Source organism: Mytilus californianus, unplaced genomic scaffold (assembly GCF_021869535.1).
Source record: "Mytilus californianus isolate M0D057914Y unplaced genomic scaffold, xbMytCali1.0.p SCAF_4, whole genome shotgun sequence".
NCBI lineage: Eukaryota > Metazoa > Mollusca > Bivalvia > Mytilida > Mytilidae > Mytilus > Mytilus californianus.
The window spans coordinates 62070572-62082484 of record NW_026262690.1 but is presented as its reverse complement, the minus strand read 5'-3'; the positions used below and the strand labels follow the sequence as shown (position 1 = coordinate 62082484).

The 11913-nt window shown below is 32.0% G+C and overlaps 1 protein-coding gene across 1 annotated transcript in view; it reads right to left on the bottom strand.

The window, feature by feature from the left end:
* Positions 1-473: 473 nt before the first annotated feature.
* LOC127698607 (dihydrolipoyllysine-residue succinyltransferase component of 2-oxoglutarate dehydrogenase complex, mitochondrial-like) overlaps positions 474-11913 on the bottom strand; it is a 50503-nt gene continuing 39063 nt past the window's right edge. Inside the window, exons 8-13 of the mRNA XM_052202150.1 lie at positions 10581-10834; positions 9728-9825; positions 7093-7291; positions 5299-5382; positions 4029-4196; positions 474-946 (exon numbers count right to left, since the gene is read on the bottom strand). Coding sequence (XP_052058110.1) covers positions 812-946; positions 4029-4196; positions 5299-5382; positions 7093-7291; positions 9728-9825; positions 10581-10834 — 938 coding nt within the window. The 3' untranslated portion in view covers positions 474-811. The remainder of the gene's footprint in view (positions 947-4028; positions 4197-5298; positions 5383-7092; positions 7292-9727; positions 9826-10580; positions 10835-11913) is intronic.

Sequence of the window (11913 nt, the reverse complement as noted above, 5' to 3'; positions counted from 1 at the left end):
TCCAGAAAAAAAGATGAAAGTGTGGAAGTATATAAATAACAGATGCCAAGTGATGGCAACAGCTCAACTGGTCACTTTGGCTAAAATGTTCCTATGTCCCTCTGACAGACCAACAAGCCAGGTGATTCTGATCATAGGTTTTCCAGTGGACAGAATTAGGCATTAAAAATTACCACTTTAAATACTATTGGATAGTTAAATGACTAGCAAGTTACTATTATTGTAAATCTTTCAATCACAAATCTTGAATTTTTTTCAGGATCATATACATTTTTTTTGAAATTCCAAACAATCTTGATTATGACTTTGATTTTACATAAAGACATTTCAAGTTATATGCAGTATTCAATTTAAACATATTTATAAGACAAGTCTACATGGAACTAAATATCACTTCTACTAGTGGTTTACAATGAAATTGTCTGCTTTCAAATTGAGAAAGTTATGAGTTAATAGACAGACCTAAATAAATGTACAACAAAGCATATATCTTTAATACTATTTTTTTTTTACAAAACTCAATTGGACAGTAGAACAGAAACATTTCCATTTTACATAATAACTATGAAGTCTTGTTGATCAGATAAGTGACAATGCCAATTCGCCAATTAATGTTAAAAGAATTACAAATGCATAAATGTTTTCCTGATATCTAATATATACCTGTTTTTCTTTTAATAATAAACATGTCCAACATTTTCAGATCTGTTTTCATTAAAGAAGATTTAGTTTTCAAATTATATATGCACCACATCAAGTAGCTAATTCCTTAATCATTTAATAAATAAAAATATATAATTTAATGTTTATACTATAAGTCTAACAATATAACTCTGGGATCTTCAACTGCTGATTTGATTTTCTTCAGGAAAGTAACAGCTTCTCTGCCATCAATGAGTCGATGATCATAAGTCAAGGCTACAACCATTATCGGTCGAATTTCAACCTGTAAAAATCAAATAAAAATCACATTATTTGTTAATGTTGATTTTTGCATGATTCTATTTATAGCTAAAAAGATTTCTGTTCAATCACTAAATTGGACTGACTAATGTCATAGCTAGCCAACATTAAAGGGATATTGTGTCCCTTGGATTAAGAAGTAAATAAATGTACCATTTCTTCCCTTTTAACTGTCACAATGTTAACTCATTACTGACCTATCAAATGGTTTCATATATTACCATTGACCATTTAAAATGTGGAGAACACAAAACAAGTCAAAATCAAATGTGGACAACACTGAACAAGTCAAAATCAAATGTGGAGAACACAAAACAAGTCAAAATCAAATGTGGAGAACACACAAGAGGCTCTCAAGAGCCTGAATCGCTCACCTGTATTTCAGAGGAAAAGATTTTTAAATGTTAGCAAACTTGAACAAATGGTGTAAAATTGTCTTTAAAGGGCAATAACTCCTTAAGGGGTCAATTGACAATTTTGGTCATATTAACTTTTTTGTAGATCTTACTTTGCTGAATATTATTGCTGCTTACAGTTTATATATATCTATAATAATATTCAAAATAATTACAAAAAACTTCAAAATTTTGTTAAAACTACCAATTCAGTGGATGCAACCCAACAATGGGTTGTTCGATTCGTCTGATAATTTCAGGGCCGATAGATCTCGACCAATTAAACAATTTTACCCCATGTCACATTTGCTCTAAAAGATTTAGTTTTTGAGATATAAGCCAAAAACTGCATTTGACCCTTATGTTCTATTTTTAGACATGGTGGCCATGTTTGTCCATGGATACAAACTTCAGTTACAATTTATAAACAAGATACCCTAAGAAACATTTAGTTAAAGTTTGAAGGTAATTGGCCCAGTATTTTCAGAGGAGAAGATTTTTAAATGTTAGCAAACTTGATGAACAAATTGTGTAAAATTGTCTTTAAAGGGCAATAACTCCTTAAGGGGTCAATTGACAATTATGGTCGTATTAACTTTTTTGTAGATCTTACTTTGCTGAACATTATTGCTGCTTACAGTTTCTATATATCTATGATAATATTCAAAATAATAACAAACAAGAGGCTCTCAAGAGCCTGAATCGCTCACCTGTATTTCAGAGGAGAAGATTTTCAAATGTTAGCAAACTTGATGAACAAATTGTGTAAAATTGTCTTTAAAGGGCAATAACTCCTTCAGGGGTCAATTGACAATTTTGGTCATATTAACTTTTTTGTAGATCTTACTTTGCTGAACATTATTGCTCCTTACAGTTTATATATATCTATAATAATATTCAAAATAATAACAAAAAACTGCAAAATTTTGTTAAAACTACCAATTCAGTGGATGCAACCCAACAATGGGTTGTTCGATTCGTCTGATAATTTCAGGGCCGATAGATCTCGATCCAATTAAACAATTTTACCCCATGTCACATTTGCTCTAAAAGCTTTAGTTTTTGAGATATAAAGCAAAAACTGCATTTGACCCCTATGTCCTATTTTTAGCCATGGCGGCCATGTTTGTCCATGGATACAAACTTCAGTTACAATTTATAAACTAGATACCCTAAGGAACATTTAGTTAAAGTTTGAAGGTATTTGGCTCAGTAGTTTCAGAGGAGGAGATTTTTGAAATAGTTTACGACGACAGACGCCAAGTGATGGCATAAGCTCACATGGGGCCAAGGGCCCCGGTGAGCTAAAAACAGGTCAAAATCAAATGTGGACAACACTGAACAAGTCAAAATCAAATGTGGAGAACACTGAACAAGTCAAAATCAAATGTGGAGAACAAAAAACAAGTCAAAATCAAATGTGGAGAACACAAAACAAGTCAAAATCAAATGTGGAGAACACTGAACAAGTCAAAATCAAATGTGGAGAACACAAAACAAGTCAAAATCAAATATGGAGAACACTGAACAAGTCAAAATCAAATGTGGAGAACACTGAACAAGTCAAAATCAAATGTGGAGAACACAAAACAAGTCAAAATCAAATGTGGACAACACTGAACAAGTCAAAATCAAATGTGGAGAACACTGAACAAGTCAAAATCAAATGTGAAGAACACAAAACAAGTAAAAATCAAATATGGAGAACTCTGAACAATTCAAAATCAGACTCCATAAAGGCTAAAAAAGAAAAGGTTAAGGATATTTCCTTAAGCTACTAATACTTTCTTTCAATATACTTAATTCTGACAATTCAAATGTACCGTTTTACTATTTTAATTGTAAGAGACATATATTTCAATAGGTTAAATAAGTCTTTCCAAAAACAAGTATAAAATATATTTTGGTTTAGCATTTGAGTGCTAGATGAGTTGTTGGAAGAAAAATGAATCGACATTTTCAGAAATTTTTTTAATTTTTTTTTTTATCAAATTATGGAGAAAGTATGAGAAACTTGTGTGCATTTAACATTATGAATCTTTACGATCACAAATAATGCAAGATCAATGTGATTCTTGTAAGCATTATAGAAAAATAAGAATTGCAAAACTAAGATGCTAATTCAATGACTATCTAAGCATGACTGTCATTAAATTTTGTTTTTAAGTTCATGTCTCTGTCCCCATTGAGGAACTTTATTCAATGTCTTTGGTTGTTAGATGGTCTCATTGACATATAACCTTCATCTCCTTTTGCTTTGGAGTCATTAATATTCAGGAAACCAATTTTTTGTCGAAAGCAGAAACAGAGAATTTAAATACTGTGCAAATTACTTATGTTTAGTTACTTTGATAGGAGCTAATGATGAAACTACTATATAAGGTACCTGTGAAACAGCAAATTATTCTCCAACCATATAAAATTAAATAAATCCATAGTACATGTATTCAAAAAGGATGACTTTATATTTCAAAATTCAAAAGGAAAATAATCTCACAGACATTATACGTGTCATACCTGTTGGATACGCTTGAACATGTCTAACTGCCAGGTGTGCCAATAACTGCAAGATTTACAATGTCAAAGCCAAGACTAAAGTATTGCTGAATGGTAATTTGTCATATAATAAACATGTTGCATGTAACATGAAAGTGAAATGTAGCATATTACCTTTCCATTAATTGCTACAGGTTTATCATTTACAGCATGCATTCCTAAAATAGCTGATTGTGGTGGATTAATTATAGGTGTTCCAAACAAAGAACCAAATACACCACCATTACTTATTGTAAATGTTCCACCTTCCATATCTTCTATTGCTAAACTTCCTGTCCTTGCCTGTAAAATTAAGATACTGGAATTACTTCCCTTTAGTAAAATTCTTACATCTGCAGTTTATGGTGCTGACAATTTTAAGAAAGATGGCTTATTGTCACTGCCTAGGCAATCACAAAAAACATTAAATTGTTACTGTAAAACTAGAGGCTCCAGGGAGCCGGTGTCTCTCAATTGGTAGCAATCCATAATATTGACTACCTGGTAATGTTTCTGTCAGATTTAAACAAGACGCTCATAGAAGCCGGATTCTCTCACATTGCAAAATTATGCCATACTGATATTCATTTTCACATGTCTCCATCCACATTTCCCTCAAGAACCAAATTATTTATTTTCCAAAACAGATTTTTGAGTTCATTCAAGTGAAATGAAGGAAAAGATTTTTTCTCTTCCAGGGTCACACCATTTACTTACATAAAAGTCAGGAAAAAACCTATTTACAAATATGCCATTACCCCCAATTTCTATTTTTAGTCGTGGCGGCCTTTGTGATTGCTAGATGGAAATATAATTCTTAAAATAAATTCTGCACACACAAAGGATCATTCATGTAAACTTTGGTTTAAATTTTAGCATTTTATTTTCTGTTGATCTATAATAGTTTTCTAGACAATATGTGAAAACACTAAAATTGGTAAAAACAAAATATCAACAACTTCTATACGGAGGTCATTTGATGGTTTCACTCTTTGGACATTTTTGTAGATTTTGCATTGCTGATCATTTTTGCTGTTCATGAATTCTTTTTCCATATAATAGTTCAATAATAAGTCAACACAAGACAGAGCGCACTATGACAATAAGATTTTAGATAGACAAAACTACAGATCATAAAACACAGAAAACTGTCTTTGATATGATATGACTTTATACTCAAGACACAAAAAAAAAATTGAAAAAAATTGAAAAAATAAAACCACATCAGTGGAAAGTTCAATATTTGCTATTCTGATCTTTTTTTGTAGCCTTCCAAACTCAAAGAATAAGAATGTTTTCTGACCATAACTACATAATGGCATTGTAATACTATCTTGTCTACTGAGTTATCTTTGCACCATATTGTGAGCAAAAAAAAAGACCTTAATGCTCATAGTCCTTTTACCTTTTCACCTAATGATGCTATTTCTTTTTCTATATCTGCATAATTCATATTTTCTACACTTCGTATAACAGGCACCACTAAACCCTGAAAAATATATAAATATTTTACAAATGAACCTGTGCATGTAAAATACAATCATATGTCAGTTTCTGTATTTCACATGATCCAAATAGACAACTTATATCATTGTGTATCCAAGTACAACAGATATTGTTGTTAACTGGCAAACATTAGATCATTCACTTCAATTCTGGATTTACTAAGCAGGGCCCAAGAGGTGATTTACTTTTCTCTCATGCAATACATGGTATAGAAAACACTTCCTGTTATTGCATTACATTGTTGCAAAAATGAATTGGAGGCCATTGAAAGCAATATCCAATGTAAAGGGAAGATTCTATCAGTTAGGCTAAAGGTACCAAAGAAGTGTTTCTTTTTCATGGGGGCCAAATTTCCTCTATCCTGTATGAAGCTAACAATAGTACTCTGTCAAGGTTCATCTGAACTATTTTACAAAAAAAGCTGTGTTGCCACCACATAATTTACTCTGAATACAGTCATACCTATGCAGTAATAAAATCTTTTAAGACGAACACCACCCATATATAGATATAAAAGTTATACACTTTCCTGTATTTTAATGGGCATTTTTATCGTTCCTGCAGAAAGTGTAAAAATAATCTAAGTTGGGTTAAATCTTTTAGATGTCCCCACAGGTAACGTTGTTTTTATTGATATGGATAATGGAATACAATAGACATCTGCACAAAAATGGGTGATTTAACTTAGTGGACAGTTTAAAAAAAATCAGGTGTTTGTTTATTTTACCATCTTCTGCAGTGATGAAAAAAAAAATAATCTCAAAATCAAAAGAAAGAGTTTATTTTTCTGAGACACAAAATGCATTTTAATTTTATTTATCTAGGTGAAGCAAGGCCTTAAAACTTTTCCTGCAGCACAGGTTAGTTTAAACTTAGTGTCATTTCAAGGTGTAAACACCACTACATTTATTTGTGTCTAATTGTTATCATGAACAATTCTAGCAATTAAGTTCATTTCCTTTTATATTCCAAGGTTTATCAACTAAATTTTCCATATCTAAGCCCTAAATGGTTTCGAAGTATAAATCTTAAAACTGCATACTAATAAATCTTAAATATCAATCAAACCAAATTAGTCATGACATGATGATTTAAAATATTACAATAGGAAAAGTGGAACAGAATGACAAGAAATTTGATCTTTTTGTAGAAAGGATCTAGTACAAAATAAGAAAGCATAATTTATCATGCCTTTTAACTTGTCGGTTACTGAGGGTTCATCTGACCAATTTTTCTATTATTTTTTGTAAGTTTGTTTACGAAAAAGTCTGGGCTTATTTATCATGTCATTTAAGTTGGTTTCTGGTATTTTCATTTAACTACGTAAATCTTTAGTCATACAATGAATTATTTACATACTTGGTTCAGTATTCTAAAGTTAGCAACAAGACTTAAATTCAAAACATTACATGATTTTTTGAACGAAAAGTGAGTTCCCTGAGATTATATAGGAAAGGGAAAAATTCTGAATACTGACCTAGTATTTATCACCTTGACATACAAACCATGTGATTATAAAGTATCTACTGATATAGTTCTTAAAAAGTACATAAGAACCCAAGATCATAAATCATGGTCAACTAAGTTTATGTTCAACGAGGATGACCATCTTCTTTGCCGATGTTATATATACTTCCTTGTAAGAAGTTACACAAGAAATAAATCAACCGTGATCCACAGTTTTCCGGAGTACCTTTGGCGTTGATACTGCTACAGAAATGTCAATGTAGTCTCTATATGAAATTTCTTTATTGTCTATCACAGCATTTACAACGGGTTGATCAGTTAGAGCATAAGCTGATGCTTTCACAAAAGCTGACATGAATCCTAGTTTAAGTCCAAATTTCTTTAGAAAGGTTTCTTTATACTGCTTTCTCAGGTCTATTATATTACTAAAAATACAATGTTACAAATGTTAACTCAATGATTCTTAACAATAAAACAAATTATCAAACATTTTTTAAATAATATACTGTGGATCATTATTGTTGGATACCAATTTTCGTGGATTTTGTGGGTACAGGGGAACCACAAACTCAAATGCTAATCGAAATACAAATATTATATATGAATATATCAGACTTTGCCAAAATCACGAAATATAATATTCATGAAAATTGGTACCCACAACAGTTTGAAATAAGTTGGTATATTACAAAAAGATTTGTAATCTTAAATGTCATGCAATAACCTTTTTATTACATGTAATATATTCTGTGCAATTCCAGACAAGAAAAAAAAGTGGGTTTTTTTTACAAGATAAATAGTGTTTTTTTGACTGTTGTTATTGTTAATTCAAGTGTGTTTTGTATGAAATGACAACATACTCAAAATCATCTACCCCGCCTACAGACGGTTTCCGTTAATAATTTGAAAAAAAGTTCATGTGACTTAACTAGAACATTTGCAACTGGAAGCTGCAAGACTACTGTCACTTGTTTACCAATATTTATCAATTCTGATGTTATTCACAAAGAACTTTTGTTTGGAAACTCTTAAAAAATGCACTTACATGATTTAACGACAAAAATTAATTGTTTTTATAGCATTCAAAATGAAAATGCTATTCAGAGAGATCCATACACTGTTCCACAAGTTATTGTCATGAAACTAGAAAAATGCTTATCTGGGCCCCTTTTTGGCCCCTTATTCCTAAACTGTTGGGACCATAACCCCCAAAATCAATCCCAACCTTCCTTTTGTGGTTATAAACCTTAGGTTTAAATTTCATAGATTTCTATTTACTAATACTAAAGTTATTGTCCGGAAACCAAATGTCTTTGGACGACGACGACAATGTGATACCAATATACGACCCCCAATTTGCGGTCGTATAAAAATTGCTTACCTATTACAACTCAACATTATGAAGCTGCAGACCAAATATAAAATCATTCCCTTTCAAAGAAGACAAGAAAACTTTAAGGAAAATTTTGTACAATGAGTGTTGTAAAATTTCAAACTATTGGAAAACAGGAAGTGGCTGCAGGTCAGATGTAAAAATTGCTTTCCCAATACATCTCAACATCATGAAGCTGAAGACCATACATTAAATCAGTCCCTTTGATAGAAGGCCAGAAAAGTTTGACTATGGTTTTCTTCCTTATTAGGTCTTTCAGACCATGGAATCGATATTATTAGGTTATTTGAGCTGCTTTTGCTTACGCAGGTAAAAAGCACACATATTTTACAGTTAATCACTGTCAAGCTACTGACCAAGTATGAAGTCATTCTGTTCAGTATTAATTGACAAAAGTGGGATAAAATAAATGGGGAATGTGTCCATGGGACACAGATGATGCCCCCACTTGCATACAACCTTATAAAGGGACATAACTCAAGAATGGTAAAAGTGACGCTATCCAAATTCATCTTGATCTGAGTTTTATGGTAATAAGCATTGTGTATAAGTTTCATAATATTTGGTTGAGGCAAACTTTAGTTAGAGAACAGAAACGAAAAATTCAGCAATTTTTCCATTTGTAAAGGGGCATAACTCTAGAATGGTATAAGTGACACCACCAAAATTCAAACTTGATCTGTGTTTTGTGGTAATAAGCATTGTGTATAAATTTCATAATATTTGGTTGAGGCAAACTAAAGTTGAAAAAGGAAACCAATTTATGGACGGAGGTACAGACAGACAAGGGTAAAACTTAATGCCCCCTCCGCTATGGCGGGGGAATAAAAAAAGATGGTTTGAACTAGGTGAATGGAATATAGCCCCAACTCCTACTACATGTACTAACAAAACCTTGCAATTGCATGCAAAATCAATACCCTTGCATTTACAGCTGCAAGTTACTATCCCAAAAGTTCACTCTTCATAAAACTTTTACTTATGTAATTATGAAAACAAACTCAAAAAACAAGTACCTCCAGTACCCAAATAAATTTGTCCATTCTCCATAACAATAAAACATAATAGCATACATCTCAAGCCATTGGGAACTTTTTTACAGTCCAAACTGAGCATGAGAGACAAAACTCTTTAAATATATATAAGACTTTTTAACCACTCCCATATAAATGAATAAAGCAACTATCAGAGAAAAGAAAGAAAGCAAGAAAACAACTCACCCAAAATTTTCATTCATCATGCAAAACAAATCTTAAATAAAATCGTATCACATTACTGTGAAAAACAAAAAAAGACAGGCCTGTACTCTTCCCCTAATACTGACTGCTATAGTAAGGCCTGATGCCTATCTCTTTATGTTATTTCTGAGATTGACCGAATTAATCTTGAACAGCACAATTAATTGAATATGAAGAAACCTATATTTCTAAGTTTATATATTATTGTAAAAGATAGAAGTTTAACATACCTCATATCTATTTCATTAAATGTTGTTAACATAGCACATTCATTCTGTGCTTGTTTTAGCCTTTGAGCAGTTCTCTGTCGTATTCTAGACATGTTAACCTGAAAAGACACCATTCATTGTTTTAATAGAAACAGCCTTTTAAATGTTGTGAAAACCTCTTGTAAAAGCTTACATTATTCAATTTAAGCACAGGGTTCATGCTACAGGGCAACTAGCATTAAGAAGTCACTTTCCTGTCTGTCATTTTCTTTTTCCCAACCCTAAAAAGCGATATGATTTTTAAAAAAAGAACCACTTCCCCATATTATTCTGCCAATGAATTATGGCAATCAATGTTCAACTATCATTATTTAACGTGTGAGTAACTGGCAAACATTGAATCAAACACATCTTGCCATATTTGCAAATGTTTCAAGCTTGCCAAAAACCAGTAACAAAATCAGAATAGACTGAATCGACCTACACAGGTAAATGTGGCAAACTACCAATTAGCCATCAAAGAAAACAACGGTGAAAGTAAGTAAAAACTAATGGCAAAGTCCAGATAACTGACCCTTTATCTGGATTAAGCTGATGAAAATGTAAAATAATTTCTTAATAGACAAATGCACAACTGAACCAGCTGGTTCAGTTGTGCATTTGTCTATTAAGAAATTATTTTACATTTTCATCAGCTTAATCATCTTACCATGAAAATCAACTGCTTACCCTTTAGATAAACAATGGTCTTTTTTTATAATACATATTCTTTACTCAGTATTGTATGTTTTGAAGATTGTTATTTTCTCTGTGCTAAAGTCTTGGGACCTGTTAATGGCTTATATATATAATAAATGTCATTTAAATCACTTACTTTTGTTTCCGATCTAGATCCTGAAAGTGGAACATTCTGGGATGCAGGTGCAGACTTTGGTTTAATAGAATCCAAGGGTTTAGTACTAATTGGTTCTTTAGGGAGGGGAGGGGCTGGTGGAGGTGCAGTTGGTATGGGACCACTTGTTGATGATGCAGGAGCTGCCTCTGCTTTTGGTGGTTGAGGGGGCTGTTGTGTAGGTGATGGAGTTTCTGCAGCAGGAGCTGATTTTGGTGCTGAATCAACAGCAGCATCTGAAATAAACACATATACATACTGTAAATTCAGTAGTTATTCATTACAGCAGCATCTGAAATAAACACATATTCATACTGTAAATTCAGTAGTTATTCATTACAGCAGCATCTGAAATAAACACATATTCATACTGTAAATTCAGTAGTTATTCATTACAGCAGCATCTGAAATAAACACATATACATACTGTACATTCAGTAAGGCCTAAATTAAAATACTGTTTGTTTGCCCTTTTCCTACCCTATTTTTTGAAATAGGGTAGGTAGGTAGGTAGAATATTCTATTTTTCTTTGCCAAAAAATAACTTGGCACGGTACATTTTTTTCATGGGCAGGTAGGTAGGTAGGTAAAATATTTTATTTTATTTGATAGATATGATATCTGCCTGATATCATTTTTGTCTGTACTGCTTTTGTATATGTATGCTTTGTTCGGTATCTTCTTTAAAATATCTTTAAATCCTTTCATATGCATCATCTGCATTTAACTTCTTTGTATGCACATATACCTGCATGGCTTAAATGCACACTGTAGTATATGCACCCTACTTTCCCAAACCAACCATTGTAGAATGCTAGTTAGTTTATAACATATCTGCATGTTGGGTGTCACAGTGCAAAATGGCACATGGATCAATAACCAGTCCCTCTAAGCACATGGAAACTGGGGGTTCTAACTAGTGCTGCAGACCAAACAGAGGGCTTGAAGAATCATTCTGCTCTTGATTGAAGTAAAAGAAAAGAGAAAGGCATTACCAGATTCACTAATTTCAAATTCATATATTTTAGATTTCAATAACTTATCGTTTACCGTAATCTTTCTATATTATTAGTAGACTGAAATTATATACAGAATTTTTCCATTCCTGTCAGAAATGAAAACAAAAGATATATCTGAAGCATGTTTTATTTACATACTAACAATTTTAACAGTATCTGAACTAAAATAACCTGAGACATAGCTGTGAACTTTAGAGAATCTCAATAACATTATCATTAAAATCTGCCTCAAACGTTTCCTGTGATCCACCAGTGTGCAATTTCACTGTGACATGTTCCTTGTCAAAGGCATTGTT